Here is a 25729-nt window from a genome sequence, read left to right on the forward strand (position 1 = left end):
GGAGCGTGGAACCTCAGATCCCTTAACCGGGCAGGTAGACTAGAAAATTTAAAAAGGGAAATGGATAGGTTAAAGTTAGATCTAGTGGGAATTAGTGAAGTTCGGTGGCAGGAGGAACAAGACTTTTGGTCAGGTCAATACAGGGTTATAAACACAAAATCAAATAGGGGTAATGCAGGATAGGTTTAATAATGAATAAAAAAATAGGAGTGCGGGTAAGCTACTACAAACAGCATAGTGAACACATTATTGTGGCCAAGATAGACACGAAGGCCACACCTACTACAGTAGTACAAGTTTATATGCCAACTAGATCTGCAGATGATGAAGAAATTGAAGAAATATATGATGAGATAAAAGAAATTATTCAGGTAGTGAACGGAGACAAAAATTTAATAGTCATCGGTGAAAAGGGAGAGAAGGAAACGTAGTAGGTGAATATGGATTGGGGCTAAGAAATGAAAGAGGAAGACGTCTGGTAGAATTTTGCACAGAGCATAACTTAATCATAGCTAACACACTTGGTTCAAGAATCATGAAAGAAGATTGTATATATGGAAGAATCCTGGAGATACTAGAAGGTATCAGATAGATTATATAATGATAAGACAGAGATTTAGGAACCAGGTTTTAAATTGTAAGACATTTCCAGGGGCAGATGTGGACTCTGACCACAATCTGTTGGTTATGAACTGTAGATTAAAACTGAAGAAATTGGAAAAAGGTGGGAATTTAAGGAGATGGGACCTGGATAAACTGAAAGAACCAGTGGTTGTACAGAGTTTCAGGGAGAGCATAAGGGAACAACTGACAGGAATGGGGGAAAGAAGTACAGTAGAAATAGTACAGTAGAAGAAGAATGGATAGCTATGAGGGATGAAGTAATGAAAGCAGCAGAGGATCAAGCGGGTAAAAAGACAAGGGCTAGTAGAACTCCTTGGCTAGCAGAAGAAATATTGAACTTAATTGATGAAAGGAGGAAATATGAAAATGCACTCTTTTGTGTGATGTCATAAGCGCGTGACTGCGTTTGAGATCTCTCTCCAAGTTTTTATATATTTTTAGGTTTCAGATATATATTTTAACGGTTTTTGTGATAATATTTACTATATAAGTGACTTATTAGTGGTTTCTTCATTCACTTCTGCCTTTCTTGTGTTGTGACCTGATATTTGTGAGTGTTTCGTATCGAGTAACTTAACCTCTTACTCGTGTTTACATTCCGCGCTGACCAGTTGCAGCTGTAGCGGCGCATTGAAAGCTAAGTACTACTTAATTGTTTGTGTATAATAGTTTATTTAGGAACTTTAGTAGTCTTCAACCGGTGTTCTTAGTGTTTTCCGGTGAAATAACTTCAGAAGAAATTTTTGCGAACTGCTTTCAGTTTCGTTACTGTGTCATTAGACGTTTGATTTTCTTTCTGTGTTAGCATTTTGTTATATTCTCATTTGTTGTTGATTAATACTGTCAATAATAGTAGTTACTTCCCTTGTAGAGCAAGTTTGTGATTATTGTAGTCAGTTTTTAACATCATCTTATTGTAGTAGCGGAACTTAGATAAAGTTGTTTTCTTGTTTCAATAACTGTAAAACTTTACCATGAGTGAGAAGTGTGGGCTTTGCCGTAGGTTCGTGAGTAGTGGATTGCGGTGTGAGACTTGTTAGAAGTATTTTCACTGGGGGGAATGCAGTGGGGAAGCCAGTGGGCATTCTGGTGAGATCCTCTCCTGGAACTACAGGTTATGTAGCAAGAGTAAGTTGATAGAGGAGCAGGAGCATAAGATCTGTGTCCTTCAGGTGCAGTTGAAAAACGCACAGGAGCAGTTAGGTAGGATGAGGAGGGAGAAGGGAGTTAGGGAATGGGAGCTGGCTGTTGGCAAGAGATCTGCTAGGAGAAAGAGATTTTCAGAGAGTTTTACTATTGGTGTTCGGAATAGATATGACCAACTGTCAGAGTCTAGTGGAGAGGAATCTCTAGCAGCTGTAGATGTAGGAAGTATGCAGCAGACCTCAGCAGTTATGGTGGCTAGGACAGTTGCAAAGTCTAAGAGAAAGAAGAAGGTTCTGCTGTTAGGTAGTTCTCATGGTAGAGGTGTAGACCAGCAGTTGCAGGAAGTTTTGGGGAGTGAGTACCAGGTCACCGGCATTGTGAAGCCTAATGCAGGATTGGCTCAGGTGACTGTTAACGTAGGGGGGTTATGTAGGGATTTTACTAAAGAGGACCAGGTAGTGATTGTGGATGGGGGTGGTAATAGTATTGATAGGGATGGGGAGTATGACAGATGGTGACCTGGAAAAGATAGCCACTCAGACTGGCAACACGAATGTGCATTTCGTGGAACTGTTTCAGTGTCACGATCGGCCTCATCTTAATACAGCCGTCAGGCGTAATAACATGAGACTTGGGAGTGTGCTGATGACAGAAGGTGTGAGTCACATTTCAGTGGTGTCGGTGAAGTCTGTCAGCAGGACGGGTTTCACTAGACATGGCCTGCACCTCAACAGGTATGGAGAGGGGAGGTTGGCAAAGCTTATAGGTGACAGAGGTGACAGCATAGGTGGGGGCGGTGGGATCACTCATGGGAAAATTCCGGTAGTTGTGGGTGTTAGAGCTGTACCTTTTTTAGATTGAAGTCAGCTGATAGGTATTCCTGCTTAAGGGAAGTCTCTCTAACAAATAAACCACTTTCGACAAAGCTTAGGTATCTGATTAATGAGGGAATTAGTATATTTCATCAAAATATACAGGGTATTAGAGATAAAGTCAGTGAACTGCTTATAGATGTTGACTCTGAAATTATTGGTATATCTGAACACTTCTTAAATAAGGAGATAATTCAGAGGCTTCCTTTACCAGGATACAGGTTGGCTGGCAGCTTTTCTAGGAGCTCTTTGCGATGTGGGGGAGTAGCCATGTATGTGAAAACGGTATCCCATTTGAGTTAATTGATGTTTCAAAGTACTGCACTTTTCAGTGCAGGTGTTTGAATGTTGTGCAGGTGTGGTTAATTTAGTGTAGCTAAACTTCTTTCTTTTGTTATTTATAGATCCCCAGACTCAGAGTTCACAATATTTTTGCTAAAGCTAGAGGAGGTTCTTGGTTCACTTTATAGGAAATACAAAAAGTTAGTTATATGTGGTGACTTCAATATTAATTGTATAAGTGATTGTGCAAGGAAAAGGATGCTGGTAGAACTCCTTAATTAATATAATCTTATGCAAACCGTATTCTTTCCAACAAGAGTGCAAGGGAACAGTAGAACAACCATAGACAATATTTTTGTTCATTCCTCATTACTAGAAGGGCATTCTGTTAGCAAAAAGGTGAATGGCCTTTCAGATCATGATGCACAAATTTTAACTCTAAAAGATTTTTGTGCTGCATCACGTGTTAAATATAGTCATCAGCTGTTTAGGAAAGCAGATTCAGTTGCTGTAGAGACATTTATAAACCTCATCAAGGAACAAGAGTGGCAAGATGTTTATAGCGCTTATACAGTAGACGATAAATATAATGCTTTTCTCAAGACTTTTCTCATGCTCTTTGAAAGTTGCTTTCCATTAGAACATTCAAAACAGGGCACTAGCACAAACAGGCAGCCTGGGTGGCAGACTAGAGGGATAAGAATATCTTGTAGAACAAAGTGGCAATTATATCAAAATGTTAGAAACAGTCACAATCTAAATGCAGCAGCCCATTACAAACAGTATTACAAGGTGCTTAAAAAAGTTATTAGGAAGGCAAAAAGTATGTGGTATGCAGATAGAATAGCTAAGTCTCAAGATAAAATTAAAACCATATGGTCAGTCGTAAAGGAAGTGGCTGGTCTGCAGAGACAGGTAGAGGATATAGAATCAGTGCGTAGTGGGAATGTCCGTGTTATTGATAAGTCGCATATATGGACAGTATTTAATAATCACTTTCTGAATATAGCAGGTGAACTAAATAGAAACCTAGTCCCAACAGGGAATCATATAGCGCACGTAGAAAAAAGTGTTCAGAGACAGTTACCTGAAATGCTCCTCCATGATACTGACAAGAGGGAGATTGAGTTAATAATTAAATCACTCAAGACCAAGAACTCTCATGGATATGACGTGGTATCTAGCAGAATACTGAAGTATTGTTCCATGTATGTTAGCCCAGTACTTAGCCATATCTGTAACTTTTCCTTTAGGAGTGGTCGATTTCCTGACCGATTAAAATACTCGGTAGTAAAGCCACTTTATAAAAAGGGAGACAGGGATAATATTGACAATTATAGACCTATTTTTATGCCATCGGTGTTTGCTAAAGTTATCGAGAAGGTTGTATATACAAGGTTACTGGAGCATTTAAATTCACATAAATTGCTGTCAAATGTACAGTTTGGTTTTAGAAATGGCTTAACAACTGAAAATGCTATATTCTCTTTTCTCTGTGAGGTTTTGGACGGATTAAATAAAAGGTTACGAACGTTGGGTGTTTTTCTTTGATTTAAAGAAGGCTTTTGACTGTGTTGACCACAAAATATTACTGCAAAAGTTGGACCATTATGGAGTAAGGGGAGTAGCTTACAATTGGTTCGCCTCTTACTTTAAGAACAGAAAGCAGAAGGTAATTCTCCGCAATATTGAGAGTGGTAGTGATGTTCAGTCCCAATGGGGCACTGTTAAGTGGGATGTTCCCCAAGGGTCGGTGCTGGGGCCATTGCTGTTTCTTATTTATATAAATGAAATGCCTTCCAGTATTACAGGTGATTCAAAAATATTTCTGTTTGCTGATGACATCAGCTTGGTAGTGAAGGATCTTGTGTGTAATATTGAAACATTATCAAATAATGTAGTTCATGAAATAAGTTCGTGGCTTGTGGAAAATAATTTGATGCTAAATCACAGTAAGACTCAGTTTTTACAGTTTCTAACTCACAATTCAACAAGAACTGATATTTTAATCAGACAGAATGGGCATATTATAAGCGAGACGGAACAGTTCAAGTTCCTAGGCGTTCGGATAGATAGTAAGCTGTTGTGGAAAGCCCATGTTCAGGATCTTGTTCAGAAACTAAATGCCGCTTTATTTACCATTAGAACAGTATCTGAAATAAGTGACATTTCAACACGAAAAGTAGCCTACTTCGCATATTTTCATACGCTTATGTCATATGGTATTATTTTTTGGGGTAATTCTTCTGATTCAAAGAGTGTATTTTTGGCTCAAAAACAGGATGTTCAAGCTATGTGTAGTGTAAGTTTGAAAACCTCTTGTCGACCCCTATTCAATAGTCTGGGAATTTTGACATTGCCCTCACAGTATATATTTTCTTTAATATCGTTTGTTGTTAGCAATATTAGCTTTTTCCGAAGAGTTAGCAGCTTTCACTCACAAGGGGAGGTCGCCGATTGTGAAATTCAGATTCGATTCATACTGCGCATAATAAAAGCTCATGGCTAGAGGTGCAATGTGGCAAAGCACCAAGATGCACCTCTCAGCCATTGTCGAGAAAATCGACAGTTAAAAGAAAGCGTTGCGGTGAAAACTCTACGATTAGTACTTTTATACAGCGTTGTGGTGCAGCGGTAAGCGCTCTGGTTCGTAATCCGAAAGTCTAAGGATCGAATCTCACGCCACGCAACTTTTTTTTTAGTAATTGTTTTTTGTAAAATATATATATATATATATATATATGTCTGTGTATGTGCGGATGGATATGTGTGTGTGTGTGTGTGTTTGCGCGAGTGTACACCTGTCCTTTTTTTCCCCTAAGGGAAGTCTTTCCGCTCCCGGGATTGGAATGACTCCTTACCCTCTCCCTTAAAACCCACATCTTGGCACAGTGTTACACCGTCCGAGTTATCTGGATACTTCCCACCAACACCAACCTATCCGAACTCCGGAGATGGGAACTCGCCCTTCAGTATATCCTCTCTTCTCCATATCCGCCAGGCCTCAACCTCCGCTAATTTCAAGTAGCCGCCGCTCATACCTCACCTGTCTTTCAACAACTTCTTTGCCTCTGTACTTCCGCCTCGACTGACATCTCTGCCCTTAACTCTTTGCCTTTAAATATGTCTGCTTGTGTCTGTGTATGTGCGGATGGATATGTGTGTGTGTGTGTGTGTGTGCGAGTGTACACCTGTCCTTTTTTTCCCCTAAGGGAAGTCTTTCCGCTCCCGGGATTGGAATGACTCCTTACCCTCCCCCTTAAAACCCACATCCTTTCATTTTTCCCTCTCCTTCCCTCTTTCCTGACGAAGCAACTGCCAGTTGCGAAAGCTCGTAATTCTGTGTGTGTGTTTGTGTGTTTTGTTCATGTGCCTGTCTGCCGGCGCTTTCCCGCTTGGTAAGTCTTGGAATCTTTATATATATATATATATATATACAAAAAAAAATTGCATGACGCGAGATTCGATCCTTCACAGCTGCACCTGGTAGAAGCCGACCTCGGGGAAGACCAGTTTGGATTACATAGAAATGTTGGAACACGTGAGGCAATACTGACCCTATGACTTATCTTAGAAGAAAGATTAAGGAAAGGCAAGCCTACGTTTCTAGCATTTGTAGACTTAGAGAATGCTTTTGATAATGTTGACTGGAACACTCTCTTTCAAATTCTAAACGTGGCGGGGGTAAAATACAGGGAGCGAAAGGCTATTCACAATTTGTACAGGAACCAGATGGCAGTTATAAGAGTCGAGGGGCATGAAAGGGAAGCAGTAGTTGGGAAGGGAGTAAGACAGGGTTGTAGCCTCTTCCCAATGTTATTCAATCTGTATATTGAGCAAGCAGTAAAGAAAACAAAAGAAAGATTTGGAGTAGGTATTAAAATCCATGGAGAAGAAATAAAAACTCTGAGGTTTGCCGATGACATTGTAATTCTGTCAGAGACAGCAAAGGACTTGGAAGAGCAGTTGAACGGAATATTGTCTTGAAAGGAGGATATAAGATGAACATCAACAGAAGCAAAACGAGTATAATGGAATGTGGTCGAATTAAGTTGGGTGATGCTGAGGGAATTAGATTAGGAAATGAGACACTTAAAGTAGTAGAGGAGTTTTGCTATTTGGGGAGCAAAATAACTGATGATGGTCGAAGTAGAGAAGATATAAAATGTAGACTTTCAATGGCAAGGAAAGCGTTTCTGAAGAAGAGAAATTTGTTAACATCGGGTATAGGTTTAAGTGTCAGGAAGTCGTTTCTGAAAGTATTTGTATGGAATGTAGCTATGTGTGGAAGTGAAACAGGACGATAAATAGTTTGGACAAGACGAGGATAGAAGCTTTCGAAATGTGGTGCTACTGAAGAATGCTGAAGATTAGATGGGTAGATCACATTACTAATGATTAAGTGTTGAATAGAATTGGGGAGAAGAGTAGTATGTGGCACAACTTGACAAAAAGAAGGGACCAGTTAGTAGGACATGTTCTGAGGCATCAAGGGATCACAAATTTAGCATTGGAGGTTCAGCGTGGAGGGTAATAATCAGAGAGGGAGACCAAGAGATGAATACACTAAGCAGATTCAGAAGGATGTGGGTTGCAGTAAGTACTGGGAGATGAAGAATCTTGCACAGGGTAAGGTAGCATGGAGAGCTGCATGAAACCAGTCTCTGGACTGAAAACCACAACAACAACAATACATCAATGACATTGTTCAGCCTAAAAAAATAAGTGTTTCATTTTCTATTTTTTTTGTACAAAATTTTAACATGTTGTGAATACTCACATTTGAATGCAGTAATTAGTTATAAATATAAAGCTGTTATTTTTATTAATAAATAATGACTCAATATTGTTAATTCATATTTTAGTTTTAATAAATACTGGATTCAAATAAAAGTAAAGTATTGTTATGAACAAGATCTGAACCAACGACACTATGATTACTAGGCTTTTACACTATGAAGTCCGCATTCAGCAACTTAATATTAAGCTCAAAATATTTTGTAGTTAGCCTAACTATGCTCAGAAATATTCTAATTTCTGGAAATGTTTTTGAGAATGTGTTGTACTGCTTTAGGAAATGAATGTCTGGGCACTGACCTTCTAATTGCATGGGAAAAAAAAATATAACTGAAGGAATCAAGTCCGTGAGGTCACTTTGTCAGTCTGAGCTACAAAAAACAGATGTAGTGTACCACAGAGTTAGCACAGTGGCAAAGAAGATACTTAAAGCAACAGTTTCAACTATCCAGAGATTATATGGAGAAAACATTGTGGTGTGTCTGCAAGATATGCAATGGATGTAATGTAATCCTTCAACTTGGGGAAAAATTCTTGAGCAAGATTTGCGGAGCATTTTTGTAATATAGTCACAGTGACTTTTGTGAATATCTAGAAACCTAGCAGGCTACCTTCTTAGTTGTTTAATCACTATCCTTAATCTGACATGATGAATGTCTCTAACACTTGAACATAGCGTGAGAGTAGGTTGCAAAAGTGTCTTATACATGGTCATCTTTGTTGCTGTGTTCCACTTTTCCAGAATTCTTCCAGTAAATATAAGTAGCTGCTCCAGCCTCTCATGATTTCTCCCTACTTCATTTCCCTTCACTTTGCTATGTTACACTTGCTTGAAGAATAGATGTGACCATTCCCATTGGCATATTAATAATGCTATTGTCAAAAGCTACTGCTCTTTCCTTCCATTTGTGTGCATTGTCTTGCATTAATCCACATTTAAAACAAGATGCTAGTTATTACACCAAACTGATATTCTGTCTAAGCTGTTCTAAATTTTCCCACAGTAGGCAATTTCCTGTACTCAGCTGTGTCACCAGAAGTGTTTGCTATTAACTTCCTGATGTTTCCTGTGCTTTTACTGTGCACATGGCATTAAGGATAAATACAAGGCCCTAATCAGTAAAAGATTCTTTGAGACAACATTATATTTGTGAAGATGTTTGTACTTTTTATTGTAGTTGAAAGTACCATACACTGTCAAATATCTTTTGAAAGGGAAGTAATATGAGTGTGAGTGTTTGACAGCATTCTTGAATTTTGATGTCTCGTGTGAGATAAGCGCTAAGGTCAATGCATGGAAGTGATACATCATAGATCTGTGCTGATTTTAGAAGAAAAATAATGGAAAATCCAAGGAAGTATACCTGAATCTTGAATTATGTCGAATATTCATTACAAGAACAATTTTCCAAAATTTTGCTCTTTGTAGTATGTTACAATAACCGTATCACTTCTCCAGTCAGCTACTGTCTGCCTTCTGTGCTGTTTGACCCATTGAAGATGTGCATCTTTATGGATCTCTGAGACCAATGGTCTTTTGTAAGGTGGCAATCTCCAAATGTCCATGGCATGCAGGCCGGTGTTCGCTTGGAAACTGCGATGGGACTGCGCTCTCCGACAGCAGCAGTTCTAGATTGAAACAGATCGTCATTCAAGAAATGTTACACTGCTCTCCCGTGCCCGACAATTAGTACCATACTATGTCCATTGTTTTTAAGCCATGTTAAATGACTGTATGTAGTATGCCTTATAGACATGTCACTGCACTGATTACGTAAAACTGACAGGCACATGCACTCCACTTCACTGCTATGACTTATGTTGGTGATGATGGAGCTTTGTAGTACCAGTTCTATACATCTATAGCACTCCAAAGCAAGTGATGTGCTCTTTTAAGGTGGTGGCTAATATTGTGTTCATCGGGCATATTGAGAAAAGCAGGGGGCTGCAGGATAGAACCCTATGACGTTCTGTCTGTAGGATTTAGCAGTGAGATTGAGATCTGTTTTCAGATTTTAGACATTGGAGGACTGCATTCTGTTTTAGCACTTTGCATTACTGGCTATTATCAAATTCTTTAACTGATCTTTTTTTGACTGAAAGTTCCTGACAGATCATTGTAGTTCGAAACATTAACCAAACTTCTAATGTAAGAAAAATAGTCATTGACTATTTTTCTGTGCCTTTAATATGATGTATGTCACTGGTAAATTAACTGATAAATTTAGTGAGCCTGAATTGTCGAGAGGGACATTTATCACTGGCATTTCGAAAGGCTGACATGATTGGCGTGGGGTCTGTATAGATTGTTACTGGCTGGACTTCGATTTGAGGACAAAAATGTCTCCCAATCTCGTATATCATCAGGAGCTCTCTACCATAAGCACTACATTTCATCTGCCATGGCCAAATAAATAAATAAATAAATAAATAAACAAAATAAACTTAACAGCTGTGAGTGATTGCTGATTTTTTTTATGTAGAGTGGCACCAATTGCATTTTGGCAGGCACTACAATGGTGGCCAGTGGTGTAGGTGGTACGTCATGGGCAAGCAACAATGTTTCTGTGAAGCTTGTCTGTAGATTAAAAAAAAGCTTTGTCTATTTCTGGAGTTCACTTGAGTACTGGTTTGCCCATGGTCTTATGACTGGAAAGTGCATTCATTACGGGTGCTTGAATAGAAGTGATCTCTGGAAGATGATGATGATGATGATGATGATGATGATGATGATGATGATGATGATGATGATGATGATAAAAAATTTAACATGACTTGAAGACATCTCAATTGCTGGTAATTGTTTGTCTTCAGAAGGTCATATTAAGCAGACAACTTCTCTGGTAGTGGGTAGATACCATGAACAGAGATGCTGTGGTCAAGATAAGTTAAATCATTTTTGCCCGGGAAGCATTTATCTTCAGTTTAACACAATGCTATGGCTCTGTCATACTTCATATAGTTAGATGAGAATGCCAACATATTGTCCAAATATGGGAAACAAAGTGAGACTCCTTACAAAACTTCATCAGTGAAACATTGCCAGTTTTGAGCAGGAACAAATGGCTTGAACAAGAATTGAAAAAGACCAAATTGCATAACCACTCCTGTTTTTGGTATATCACTCGATGCTACCAGAATAGATTATAAGTCTTGCAGCAATCCAGAACAGTGAAAACATTTGCACTTGCCAAAGCTCATTTAAATTCCTCAATGTAAGGTATGGGATACCTATCTGGTACAGTGGCAGCATTCAGTCATTGGTAATCACTGAACAAAGGGCACAAGCCATCCTTCTTATGGACCAGATGCATTGGAAATGCCCACAGACTGTTGGAACAATGTGTAACTCTGGATTAAAACATTTCCTCATGTGTGTAGTCAAAGACGTGTGCAGTTCTGCGGTTGCATTGTGAAACAGATGGGCCCAAGATTTTATGTGCTCAATGGTGCACTGTTGTGTCAGCCTCTGTGACTCCAGTGAAAAGTCCACTGCACATGTGAAATGTGTAAGGAAATCAGCACGTAAGACAGGCCAAGTGGTATCAGCAGCCGTAAAAGTCCAATTGAAATGGGACACAAAACCTATACAGGTTGTCGGATTTTTGCTGCCACGAGTGAAGATAATAGTTTTTCTACAGCCGTTAAATGTAGGGGCTCATTGGATGTTACATGTTGGACACAGGCAGGGGGTGTGCTGACCTCTGAACTGCTATCAGTCAAGAAAGACAAACTAGAAATTTTGTCAGAAATATGTTTCTGTTGTGACACTGTTGTGCACACCAGAGGTAGTAGTGATTGAGTTGCCTGAACAGGCACTGTACTGTTGTAGATGGCATATTTGCCACTGTGTGGCTGTCTGTGACCATTTGTGAGGCTGTGTGCTTTTTATGATGCCACTGTCTATAGATGTGGTGATCTAATTCAGATTGGCCTTTATCTTTGGCTAGTCACACAGCTTTGTGCATTTTTCATTCAAAAATGTATGATACCAATAGATGATGGTAGAGCTTACTTGGAAGTGGAGTAGAGCTTACTTGGAAGTGGCTGTGACCTTGAGACTGAGGAACAGAACAATATTGTGGATGTGACCTTTTAGTAGGGCCAGTCTGTAACCAATGCCTGAAACTGCTTTGTCATCATGTCAACTGTGGTGTGTAGACTTTGGAGTTCGGCTATGCTTGGTGATGCTAGCATGATATGATGGCACATTAAGGCATTGTCTCTTCTAGTTAGCTCAGTGGTTGTCAGTTGTATTCACCTGGAACGTTGGCAGCTGTTGATGCCATGCCCATCACAGCAGTCAAATCTAGCATTGCGTGCATCTTATGAGCAACTTGCTGTAACTTAGTGTATTTACCTGAGTATAAGACGACCCTGAATAGAAGACATCCCACCTTTCTTTTAAAGAGCTTCCTTGGGAAAAACATATTTTTGACATATTCTGAGCGATCAAGATCACAAACTTTTAATAACCTAAGGTATCTGTGTAAAAAGTTTACGTTAAACATATTTTAAACTTTGCCATTTATTGGTTGTCATTATTTTCTTAATACAAGGAGAAACAAACAAAAAGAAATGGTTTACATTAATTTTTACATTCAGTGCCTTGTTTTAGGTAGCCTGTCATCTTTGGTATCTGTTTTAAATCATCATCATCATCATCCTAACAGGACAGCTGTGAAACTTAAATCTTCATTGTCACAAATGTTTGGCTGTTCCTTCCGAGTAAATTGCTATTTCTGAGGATGTGGTTACAGTGGGACTTGAGAACATGGCTGTTTCTTCCGAATAAATAGTAAATTTCACTTCTATACTAATGTGAGAATTTACAATATCTCTTGCTCTCCCATTGGCTGTGTAGAACCAGCAGCTGACACCCCCTAATGTTCCTGTTGTACCCCACAAGGAGCATTGACAACATTGTTGCATGAGGCACTAAGTGCTGTTAGCCCCAATCTGTTTGACTTTTAACATCTCCTGCATAAATGTATGCTATTGTCAAGTATTTGTCCAATTTTAAAGTCATTTCGATTTTGAGTACAAATGGATTTAGGCAAACTGTAGTTTAAACGTGAAGGATGTTCATAAAAAGCCAAAGTGTGCAGTGTAGATTCCCACGGTTTACAGCTGGCGAAATTTTCTGCCTGTACAACACCTTTCCTCCCCGCACTTGCCACGATTAAATTTCTCAGGCAATATGGTGTCACTATTATCCCTCCAACCATTCCATAGTGCTGTGCTTGAGCTACAATGAAACATGAATGGCAATACCTTTTAGGGTGCAGGTCATATGTAACAACAGGAATTAGTATGTAAGTAAAAAACCCCAATCATGATTCAGTACATGCCCCTCAGCACTTATAACTGCCATCTGGTTTCTGTACAAATTGTAAATAGCCTTTCCCTTGTTGTATTTTACCCCTGCCAGTGTTAGAAATTTGAAAGGGAGTATTCCAGTCAACAGTATCAAAAGCTTTCTCTAAGTCTACAAATGCTAGAAAACCTATCTTCTGTGAGAAATCATAGTGTCAGTATTGCCTCATGTGTTCCAACATTTCTTTCCCAATGTTGGCTTCTGCCAGTTCTTCCATTCTTCTTTAAAGAATTTATGTTAGTATTTTGCTGCCATGACTAAAATGATCTTTTGATAATTTTCACACCTGTTGACACTTGCTTTCTTTGGGGTTGGAATTATTATATTCTTCTTGAAGTTTGAGAATATTTCACCTTGCTCACCAGATGGTAGAGTTTTGTCATGGCTTGCTCTCCCAAGGCCATCAGTAGTTCTAAAGGAATGTTGTCTACCCCAGTGGTCTTTTTTTGACTTAGGTCTTTCAGTGTTCTGTCAAATTCTTCACGCAGTATAATATCTCGCATTTCATCTTCATCTACGTCCTATTCCATTTCCGTGATATTGCCCTCAAGTACATCGCCTTTGTATAAACCGTCTACATGCTCCTTCCATCTTTCTGCTTTCCCTTTTTGCTTAGGACTGGTTTTCCATCTGAGCTCTTGATATTCATTCAGCTGCTTCTCTTTTCTCATGAAGTCTCCCTGATTTTCCTGTAGGCAGCATCTATTTTATCTCTAGTGGTATATGCTTCTGTATCCTGAAATTTGTCCTCTAACCATTCCTGCTTAGCCATTTTGCACTTTCTCTGTCAGTCTTATTTTCTAGACATTTATATTCCCTTTCGCGTGCTTCATTTATTGCATTTTTATATTTCGTCCTTTCGTTGATTAAAGTCAATACGTTTTTGGGTATGTAAGGATTTCTTCAGCCCTTGTCTTTTTACCTACATGTTCCTCTTCTGCCTTCATTATTTCATCTATCAAAGCTACCCATTCTTTGTCTACTGTATTACTTTCCCTTGTCGTTGTCAGTTGTTCCCTAATGCTCTCTCTAAAACTTTACAGCCTCTATTCTTTCAGTTTATCCAGGTCCCATTTCCTTAAATTCTTGCCCCTTCGTAGTTTTTTCAGTTTTAATCTGCAGTTCGTAACCATAAAATTGTGATCAGAATCCACGTTTCCCCCTGGAAATGTATGCCTTACTACCACTATATAATCTGTCTGAAACCTTCCAGTATCTCCAGGACTCTTCCACGTATAGTACCTTCTATCATGATTCTTAAACTAAATGTTAGCTATGACCAAATTATGCTCTGTGCAAAATTCTACAGACGGCTTCTTATTTCATTCCTTTCCCCCAGTCCATATTCACCCACTACTTTTCCTTCTTGTCCTTTTCCTGCAGTTGAATTTTAGTCCTGCATGACTATTAAATTTTCATCTCCCTTAAGTATCTGACTAATTTCTTTTGTCTCATCATACATTTGCCCAATCTCCTTGTCATCTGCGGAGATTCTTGGCATATAAACTTGTACTACTGTGGTGGATGTGGGCTTTGTATCTATCTTGGCCACAATAATGCATTCACTGTGCTGTCCATAGTAGCTTATCCATGTTCCTATTTTTTCATTCATTATTCAACATACTCTTGCATTACTTTTATTTGATTTTGTATTTATCACCCTGTATTTACTTGACCACAAGTCCTGTTCCTCCTGCCATTGAACTTAAGTAATTCACACTATATCTAACTTTTTAAATTTTCTAACTTACCTAATCGATAAAGGGGTCTGATGTTCCACACTCCGTTCCGTAGAACGTCAGTTTCGTTTCGCCTGATAATGACGTCCTCCTGAGTAGTCCCTGCCCAGAGATAATCTGAATGGGGGACTATTTTTACCTCTGGAATATTTTACGAAAGAGGATGCCATCATCATTTAACTGTACAGTAAAGCTGCATGCCCGTGCGGGAAAAATTATGTCTGTAGTTTCCCCTTGCTTTCAGCTGTTCACAGTACCAGCACTGCAAGGCTGTTTTGGTTGGTGTTACAAGGCCAGATCAATCAATCATCCAAACTGTTGCCCCTGCAACTACTGAAAGGCTGGTGCCCTTCTTCAGGAGCGACCATTTCTCTGGCCTCTCAACAGATAACCCTCTGTTATGGTTGCATCTACGGTATGGCTATCTGTATCACTGAGGCACACAAGCCTCCCCAATGGCAAGTTCCATGGCTCATGGGAGGGGATCATCCATTAAACAATGTAAAAATGTTGACCTCAGCAGCAATAGTTTAATCTGCAAATGTGACAGCTCAGTATAATTTCGAATGACAAATTAGGGAGAAAGCCTTATATTATTATATGGTATGTAAAAGCTGCCATTCAAGCACTGTCAGAGTTAGCTGTACCCATGAAGGCAGCTGCTGTTGCCAGATATGTTATAACAAATCATCAGAAACCACACTAATGTCAACTGTAGCATGTAAATGTCTCAAAAACTCCGATGGGTTTTTGTCGTCATATTTTTCATGGTACAGTTGTTGTTGATGTTTTTGATCAGGTACTTTAGTGGAATGAGCAAGTAAAGTTGTTCTGAGAGCAAGGTATACTTGTTGGTGATGTGGGTGCAAAACAATGTTTGCAGTCTTCAGTAACCTGCTAGTGTACAAAAATGTTCAGTGGAATGGTGAACTATATAGATATTTCAGTTTGTTCAAGTGTAAATGGCAGAGCCAACAATCGTAATTGTGACACAGGAGAACTGCAAGCCAGTGGGCAGAAAGTCTTTAGTTCATTGGGGGCGGAGATATACAGACACAACACAGATGAGAGCCCTGGCAATGATAACCTTATGTAAGTCTTTAATCTTTCGTGGCCATTGTCACTGAAGTAAACCTTCTGGGTTGTTAGCACGTCTTATTTCTTCTATACATCTGGTGTCCTTGGCTGACTGAACACTGTCAAAGATCAGTGTTGCATTCTTGTATAAAACATTCTGGAGAAGTGGGGCTATTGGATAAAAATTGTAGAGCTACCATTGGTGGGACATCATCATTGGATAGTAAGTGAATTTTTCTGTGCTAATGCTGAAGTAGTGGGGTTATTTGCTAAAATTCTTCTGGCTATCATTGGTGGGCCACCGTCATTGGATAGAAACGAAGTGGACAGAGCAAGAAAGGTGGCTTCTTGGATGTTGTTTTTATTGTTTGCAATCGCGGCTGTGTATTAACTTGCTGATGTGGGGAGCTATTGAAGCCGGAAGCCTATAGCCATAATCTCTATTGAAGTTATGTTCATTATTAGAAGCTCCAATTGCTTCTCGGACTTTCCTTTTACAGATATTGGTTTCCTTTGCAAGCACATGTACAGTATTGAAATCAGAGTCAAGGCCACACACAGTTCTCATGCTGTTTCACTACTGCAGATTCCGCACTTTGCTTTGACTCTATGTGGCATTCATGTTCCTCAACATGTTCTTTGATTAATTAATGCTTAAATAGCCTTCCTGTTGGCTCTGCTAGGTGATGACATATTTGTTAGAGGGCTGCCCAGCAAAGAAGGGCTTCACAGGCTCCACAATTTCTTAAATGACAGTTATCGTAAAATCGGCTTTACCTTAGAGGCTGAGAGTGAGGTTGGTCTCCCGTTCCTAGGTGAGTTGGTATATCAGAGATCTGGCAACACTAGAAAATGGCATGTATAGAAAGGCTAATAACATAAATAGGTATTCAGATGCCACTTCGCACCGTTACCCCGCCCAGACACAAGCAATGCTCAACACTCTGTCTTGACATGCCTTTCATATCAGCCACAACAGCTTGGAATTGGAATTGTTTGTTAAAGAAGACAGTGGATGCCAGTGTCTACAATGAGTGGTCCACAGACAGGGCCTTCAGATGAAATATTAATTATGCTAGTAAAATGAAAAGCTGCCTTGTCATTCTGTTGAGCTACTGTTTTTTTTCTGGGGCTACTGGAAAAAATGGTACACAAGACTTTTTCTTGAGTTAATAAAAAATAGATTTTTTCTGAAGCAGAACAGATGCACCTGATTACCTCCGCACTGTGGGCATCTATGAAATGATGTGTGGCTGCAGCAAAGTTTATATAGGTAAAGTGAGGAGGACTATTAAAGAACCTACCAAGGAACATGAACACCACACACCCGGCAAAGTGTGAAATATTTAGTATTTGATCATGATGAGAACTGTGGTCTTGACATTGATTTCAATAATGTTTGTGTTCTGGCTAAAGAAACCAACATTTATAGAAGAAAAGTTTGAGAAGTGGTTGAAATCTGTAAGAATGAATGTATCATCAATAGAGAGGATGGCTATAGGCTTCGTTTCGTGAATCCCCACCATCAAGGAAGTGAATGTGCAGCCGCAGTATGCGAGCAATACGAACAGCATCCAGGAAGCCACCTCTGCAGACAATAATATAGAAGAAATATGATGTGGCCTAATAACCTAAAGGATTTTACTTTCAATGATAACCTTGTTAAGTCTATTTTGATGCCACTACCTGGCGTAGCGGGTGTATATCACACAGATGATTGCAATTTATCGGAGGTTGGAATGCAATTTATCCAAGGTTGGAATTATTTGTTTTTCTTCATTCATTGATTGCAGTGAGGAGCTCCAAAACTTTACCTCTTTCTGGAGGTGCTGCGTGGCATTAACAGTTTATACACATCCTCCCATGACAAAATCATATATCGTGGGTTGCGTAAAATACTTGTAGGACTGAAACTACTCTGTGTTGTGGTTACCAGTTATGTAGATGAAATTAATACCCACATATAAATAACAACACTAATTTTACATATAACACCTTTCTGTTTAGGAAAGAAAAAGCAACATATAAAAATGTGAGCATTGAATAACCAGAAATTTCATGGAACATACATCAAACCCAATTGGTCGATTATTTACTCCCACACATAGTTTATCGTTAATGCTGGGTTCCCCTTTGGTAAACTTTTTTTATCCACTAGTGCTTATTACTCTTGCCTAAAGTATAACCTCTGTGTGCATTCTAGAGCCTTGTGTGGGTGTCTGACTGCTTTTACCTCTCCATCCACAGGATCTTGATGAAAAAATGTTACCATTGCTTGGGATTCATTAATTAACTAGTAAAGAGGGAGTGAAGGAGATGACAACATTCTTAGATACGTATGTAGAGGAAGAATTGTTTCAACCACATTTGCAATTTGAATGATTTACATCATTTAATAAGAACTTATGACAATGTTTCTTCTTCTTCTTCTTCTTCTTCTTATTGTGGTGTGAGAGTGAACTTAAAATAACTGTTGATAACATTGAGGGTGTCAGTTGAGGACATTGAGATTGAGAGAAGTGTCTCAAACATTCAAAGGAAAGGATGCATATTTGAATCTCGTTTATTTCTAGGATCACTTTGGGGCTCATTGGAAGAACACACTATCCAGATTTTTTATTGTTACATTCCTCACATACTGATGTAAATTCTCATGTATTTGCAGTGTTGCAAGTGCAAAACCAGTTCTTGGGAATGCAGTCAGGTGTGTGCGTGCGTGCGTGCGTGCGTGCGTGCGTGCGTGCGTGCGTGCGTGCGTGCGTGTGTGAGGGTGCGCATACATGTACCAGTGAGGTATGTGTGCGCATCTCAGTGGTACAATATGACTGAAATAAAACCCCTTACCTGGCAATGCCACATTTGCAGTATATAGGCACCATCCTGACAAATCAGTACCACCATCTGCCAACAAGACACTTGAATCCAGCTCCATACCCAAGATTGCTTTCACTCATCACATCTTTCTTGAAAGCCCTTTTTAATGTTAATGTGAAATCATTAAACAATAAGCAACAAACTTTGTTATTTTGTCATATGTAATCTTAATTGCTTTATTTTCAGTAATGGAAGAATTTTCTGTATGGTTGGATAATCATAGGCAGTACCTGGATGCTTGTTTAACAAGGGAATTGAAATTTGAAGCATTTTTAGCTGTGCAAATGCAAAGAAATCACAAGTTAGTTGAACTTGTATATGCTACATATGAAATGGCCCAAGATAGTGAAATTTTTTATGATGAAATCATGAAAATGGTTTCTAAACGACTGTACAAAGAGGTAACTTAGTATTTTTAAATTTTTTCTATTGTATACAGAACGATTTTTAGTCTGAGAGGTGTCCCTGTCATGTACATAGAAAACATAGAAGCAAGCAGAAAACCCTATGTGAACATGTATAAAAATTTGCTTTGTTTCATGCTGGTACTGCCAATACAGTGGTACAGTTTCTTTCGATTACGTCTTCAAAATGTCTTCCTTTGACTTGAATACAAATTAGTAGTATATTTATGGAAACTTGTGCAGTCAAATACTTCATGCCATTCAATTCTGTTGATTCCTGCCTCTTAGAGGAATATATTTACTAGGTTAGTGGGGTGTGCTTGTGTATTTTTTTCTTTAACGATGAACCGATTGAAGTTGTGGGTGAATGAGAAGATAATTTTAAATAGGACAGTGTGTCTGTATTTCAGTGTAGGAATAAATGTTAAGCCGTTTGAAAGAAAATATTTCTGTGGAACGGTTGGGGATCCGGAAGCACCCTTCTTATCACACAATATTGCCACCGATACTTCTATTGTCTCATCAGAGTACTTTGCCAAGACTATGGTTTTCTCAAGTCAAGCTCTAAAATGAGATTATCTCTCTCTTTATATTTTTCCCCATACAACACACTGTAAGCTACATTGCCCACCTGCAACCTATAACATCCTCGTCAGACTGTATGATGTTCCAACTCCAGTACCCACACCCGAAGAATCCTACCTCTCCAATTTTTCCTGCTGTGAAACATGCCCAATGCACCCACCAACTACTACTTAATCCAGCTGCACCATTGGCAAATTCTACATCATCAAAGGCAGAGTAACAGACGAAATTACACATGTTGTTCACAAATGTGGGTGAACTGGATTTTTTGGGTATATATAAGAATCACTACCACTAAATTCACCAACTGCATGAAGCATAGAGAAGAGCTGCCTGTCTAAGGGACACCCCATATCCAGTTGCTGAGCATGTTTTAGTGAAAGATTCAAAGGATCCTGTGTGCATGTTGCACTACATGGGTTATTTGGATTCTCCCTCCCAGCATTAGTTTTCCTGAATGGTGAGGTGGGAACTTGCTCTCCAGAATACTCACACTCAGTCATCCTTCCAGTATTAACCTTCGCAAACAAACTCCCTACCCTACTTATTTATGTATTTTCATCTTTCCATTGTAAATTTTACTTATGTCTTTCCCTATCCTCTCTCTTTATTGTTTCTTTTCCTTTCTTTTTTTCTGTTTTCCTCATAGTTCCTAATTTCACTGTTCATTCCATTTATCATTTCTCCTCGGTCTTTTTTCACTTCTCACTGTCCTATCAACTCTGGATTGAAGTTGCTGCAGTGCTTGATGTACGAACTTTAATTTTCTTCTCTCCTCTTCATTTTTGTCTCTACTCATTGAACAACAGGTGGCTCCCTCTCAACTTGGGGTCTTAATGACCTGCCCTTCCTACACAACTCTTACAAATATAACCCTCTTTCGCCTTTGTTAATGAAACTAACAGTTCTGAAAGATAGGAATAGTTTTTTCTGCTTTTGTTATAGCATTTGGGAGTGTTGAAATTGTGCCTCCTGAAAGTAAGTAGTGACCAGCCAGTCCTCATAATTTTACATTTTTCTTTTGATACTCTAATACACTGCAATTGTACCCACTTACACACTTTAAGTAGATGATCTTCCCTCAGAAGTACTGAGATCTTTGCACAAAACAACAATGACAAAATAATTCCACTTGGTTTGGGGAATATATGAGATGGATGAAATAACCTCTGACTACCAGAGGAATCTACCTGCTTCTAAATCATACTCCATAAGCCACCTAACAGTTTGTGGTGGAGGATACATCTGGTACCACTAAATTAATCCTCATATCCTGTTCCATTCACAAATGGTGCATGTTGTTGTTGTCCTCAGTCCTGAGACTGGTTTGATGCAGCTCTCCATGCTACTCTATCCTGTGCAAGCTTCATCTCCCAGTACCTACTGCAACCTACATCCTTCTGAATCTGCTTAGTGTATACATCTCTTGGTCTCCCTCTACGATTTTTACCCTCCATGTTGCCCTCCAATACTAAATTAGTGATCCCTTGATGCCTCAGAACATGTTCTACCAACCGATCCCTTCTTCTGGTCAAGTTGTGCCACAAACTTCTCTTCTCCCCAATCCTATTCAATACTTCCTCATTAGTAATGTGATCTACCCATCTAATCTTCAGCATTCTTCTGTAGCACCACATTTCGAAAGCCTCTATTCTCTTCCTGTCCAAACTATTTATCGTCCATGTTTCACTTCCATACATGGCTACACTCCATACAAATACTTTCAAAAATGACTTCCTGACACTTAAATTTATACTCGATGTTAACAAATTTCTCTTCTTCAGAAACGCTTTCCTTGCCATTGCCAGTCTACATTTTATATCCGCTCTACTTCGGCCATCATCAGTTATTTTGTTCCCCAAATAGCAAAACTCCTTTACTTCTTTAAGTGTCTCATTTCCTAATCTAATTCCCTCAGCATCACCCGACTTAATTTGACTACATTCCATTATCCTCGTTTTTCTTTTGTTGATGTTCATCTTATATCCTCCTTTGAAGACACTGTCCATTCCATTCAGTTTCTCTTCCAAAGTCTTTTGCTGTCTCTGACAGAATTACAATGTCATCGGCGAACCTCAACGTTTTCATTTCTTCTCCATGGATTTTAATACCTACTCAAAATTTTTCTTTTGTTTCCTTTACTGCTTGCTCAATATACAGATTGGATAACATCAGGGGGAGACTACAACCCTGTCTTACTCCCTTCCCAAACACTGCTTCCCTTTCATGTTCCTCGACTCTTATGACTGCCATCTGGTTTCTGTACAAATTGTAAATAGCCTTTCGCTCCTTGTATTTTACCCCTGCCACCTTTAGAATTTGAAAGAGTGTATTCCAGTCAACATTATCAAAAGCTTTCTCTAAGTCTACAAATGTTAGAAACGTAGGTTTGCCTTTCCTTAATTTTTCTTCTAATAATGTTCCAGTGTTTCTACGGAATCCAAACTGATCTTCCCCGAGGTCGGCTTCTACTAGTTTTTCCATTCGTCTGTAAAGAATACGTATTAGTATTTTGCAGCTGTGGCTTATTAAACTGATAGTTTGGTAATTTTCACATCTGTCAACACCTGCTTTCTTTGGGATTGGAATTATTATATTCTTCTTGAAGTATGGGGGTATTTTGCTTGTTTCATACATCTTGCTCACCAGATGGTAGACTTTTGTCAGGACTGGCTCTCCCAAGGCCGTCAGTAGTTCCAATGGAATGTTGTCTACTCCGGGGGCCTTCTTTCGACTGAGGTCTTGCAGTGCTCTGTCAAACTCTTCACGCAGTATCATATCTCCCATTTCATCTTCATCTACATCCTCTTCCATTTCCATAATATTGTCCTCAAGTACATCACCCTTGTATAGACCCTCTATATACTCCTTCCACCTTTCTGCTTTCCCTTCTTTCCTTAGAACTGGGTTTCCATCTGAGCTCTTGATGTTCGTACAAGTGGTTCTCTTATCTCCAAAGGTCTCTTTAATTTTCCTGTAGGCAGTATCTATCTTACCCCCTAGTGAGATAAGTCTCTACATCCTTACATTTGTCCTCTAGCCTTCCCTGCTTAGCCATTTTGCACTTCCTGTCGATCTCATTTTTGAGACGATTGTATTCCTTTTTGCCTTCTTCATTTACTGCAGTTTTATATTTTCTCCTTTCATAAATTAAATTCAATATTTCTTCTGTTACCCAAGGAGTTCTACTAGCCCTCATCTTTTTACCTACTTGATCCTCTGCTGCCTTTACTACTTCATGCCTCAAAGCTACCCATTCTTCTTCTACTGTATTTCTTTCCCCCATTTCTGTCAACTGTTCTTTTAGGCTCTCCCTGAAACTCTGTACAACCTTTGGTTCTTTCAGTTTATCCAGGTCCCATCTGCTTAATTTCTCACCTTTTTGCAGTTTCTTCAGTTTTAATCTACAATCTACCAATAGATTGTGGTCAGAGTCCACATCTGCCCCTGGAAATATCCTTCAATTTAAAACGTGGTTCCTAATTCTCTGTCTTACCATTATACAATCTATCTGATATCTTTTAGTATTTCCAGGGTTCTTCCATGCATACAACCTTCTTTCATGATTCTGAAACCAAGTGTTAGCTATGATTAAGTTGTGCTCTGTGCAAAATTCTATTAGGCGGCTTCCTCTTTCATTTCTTACCCTTAATCCATATTCACCTACTATGTTTCCTTCTCTCCCTTTTTCCTACACTCGAATTCCAGTCACCCATGACTATTAAATTTTCATCTCCCTTCACTATCTGAATAATTTCTTTTATTTCATCATACATTTCTTCAATTTCTTCATCATCTGCAGAGCTAGTTGTCATTATAAACTTGTTTTACTGTAATAGGCATGGGCTTCGTGTCTATCTTGGCCACAATAATGCGTTCACTATGCTGTTTGCACTAGCTTACCCGCATTCCTATTTTCCTATTCATTATTAAACCTACTCTTGCATTACCTTTATTTGATTTTGTATTTATTCACCTGATCAAAAGTCGTGTTCCTCCTGCCGCCGAACTTCACTAATTCCCACTATATCTAACTTTAATCTATCCATTTCCCTTTTTAAATTTTCTAACCTACCTTCCTGATTAAGGGATCTGACATTCCACGCTCCGATCCGTAGAACGCCAGTTTTCTTTCTTCTGATAACAACATCCTCTTGAGTAGTCCCCGCCCGGAGATCCGAATGGGGGACTATTTTATCTCCGGGATATTTTACCCAAGAGGACGTCATCATCATTTAATTACACAGTAAAGCTGCATGCCCTCGAGAAAAATTACTGCCGTAGTTTCCCCTTGCTTTCAGTCATCCGCAGTACCAGCACAGCAAGGCCGTTTTGGTTATTGTCACAAGGCCAGATCAGTCAATCATCCAGACTGTTGCCCTTGCAACTACTGAAAAGGCTGCTGCCCCTCTTCAAGAACCACACGTTTGTCTGGCCTCTCAACAGATACCCTTCCGTTGTGGTTGTACCTACGGTACGGCTATCTGTTTCGCTGAGGCACGCAAGCCTCCCCACCATCGGCAAGGTCCGTGGTGCATGGGAAGAAGTATTTTCAGTAACCCTCTGTATTAGTTTAATTTCTCGAATTCTCTTATTATGGTCATTTTTTGAGATTTATGTTAAAAGAAGTTATATGTTCTCTAACTTTTCTGAGAAAGTGCTCTTAAAATTTTAATAGTAAACCTCTCCATGATGCAGCACATCTGTCTTGTAACATGTGTCATTGGAGTTTGTTATGCATCTCTGTAGCGCTCTTGTGCCGACTAAATGATTACACTAGGAAATGCATCCCTCTTTGTTGGATCTTCTCTATATCTTCTAACAGACCTACCTGGTAAAGCTCCCATCTTCATGAACAACGCTTGAGAATTGGTCAAACAAACACCTCATAAGCTGCTTCCTTTGTGGATGAGTTACATTTCCTTAAGATTCTTCCTATGAAGCTGTCTGGGATCTGCATTTCCTACTATTTGTTTATGTGGTCATTTCACTTAAGGTTGCTCTGGATAGGTTTCATAGATATATTTATGGTAAATACCATAATCATCAATGGTGTAGTTGTACAGTAGTGGATTTCTTTTCCTTTGTACCTGCAATATATTACATTTATTTGTGTTCAGCAGGTTTAGCTGCCAGAACACGTGCCGTTTGTCAATCTTGTGCTGGCCATTCTTCAAACTCGTGCTGTCTTCTGGCATTGCTACTTTCTTATAGATAACCACACCATTTACAAAGTCTTAAAGAGCTGATGTGTCTGCTAGATCATTACTATACATTATCGGCCCTATCACACTTCTTGGGGGTACTCCAGAAATTACCTTTGCATCTACTGATTTTGTTCTGGTAAGAGTGACATGTTGAGTTCTATCTGCAAGGAGATCTTGAATCTAGTATCAAATCGGATCCAGTATATGAGCAAGCACTGTGGAATGTTGTCAAAAGCCTTCCTGAAGTCAAAGAACACGGCATCAATCTGGGTGCCATTGTCTACAGGACTATGGATCTCAGGGAGGAAGAAAGCTAGCTGAGTTTCACAGATCTCTGTCTGTAAAGATCTCTGTTTGCTGAATCTACGTTGACTTTTGTAGAGGAGATTTTTATTCTCCAAAAAATGTCATAATTCTTTAGCATAGAACATGGTCCATAATCCTACAATAGATCGACATCAACGATATAGGCCTATAATTATGTGTGCCTGTCCTACTGCCCTTCTTGAAAACAGGAATGACCTGCACTTTTTCCAGTCATTTGGTACCCTTCATTGTTCCAGTGATTTATGATAAACTGATGCTAGAAGGGGAACAAGTTCTTTCACATAGTTGAATCTTATAGGAATCTCATCTGGTCCAGATGGCTCTCCATTACTAAGTGATTGGAGTTGCTTTTCTACTCGATGGTCAGTTATCTCAATATCTCCAATTTTTATTTTTGTACAGTGATTGAAAGGAGGGA

The 25729-nt window shown here is 39.2% G+C and overlaps 1 protein-coding gene across 7 annotated transcripts in view; it reads left to right on the forward strand.

Annotated features, from left to right (window-relative positions):
- The window catches only part of LOC126363261 (exonuclease mut-7 homolog), a 265763-nt gene that overhangs the window by 43719 nt on the left and 196315 nt on the right, over positions 1-25729 (forward strand). For all 7 annotated transcript variants that reach the window (XM_050007953.1, XM_050007952.1, XM_050007948.1 and 4 more), the window contains exon 5: positions 18975-19189. In XM_050007953.1, coding sequence (XP_049863910.1) covers positions 18975-19189 — 215 coding nt within the window. The remainder of the gene's footprint in view (positions 1-18974; positions 19190-25729) is intronic.

This window comes from Schistocerca gregaria, chromosome 1 (assembly GCF_023897955.1).
Source record: "Schistocerca gregaria isolate iqSchGreg1 chromosome 1, iqSchGreg1.2, whole genome shotgun sequence".
NCBI classification, from domain to species: domain Eukaryota; kingdom Metazoa; phylum Arthropoda; class Insecta; order Orthoptera; family Acrididae; genus Schistocerca; species Schistocerca gregaria.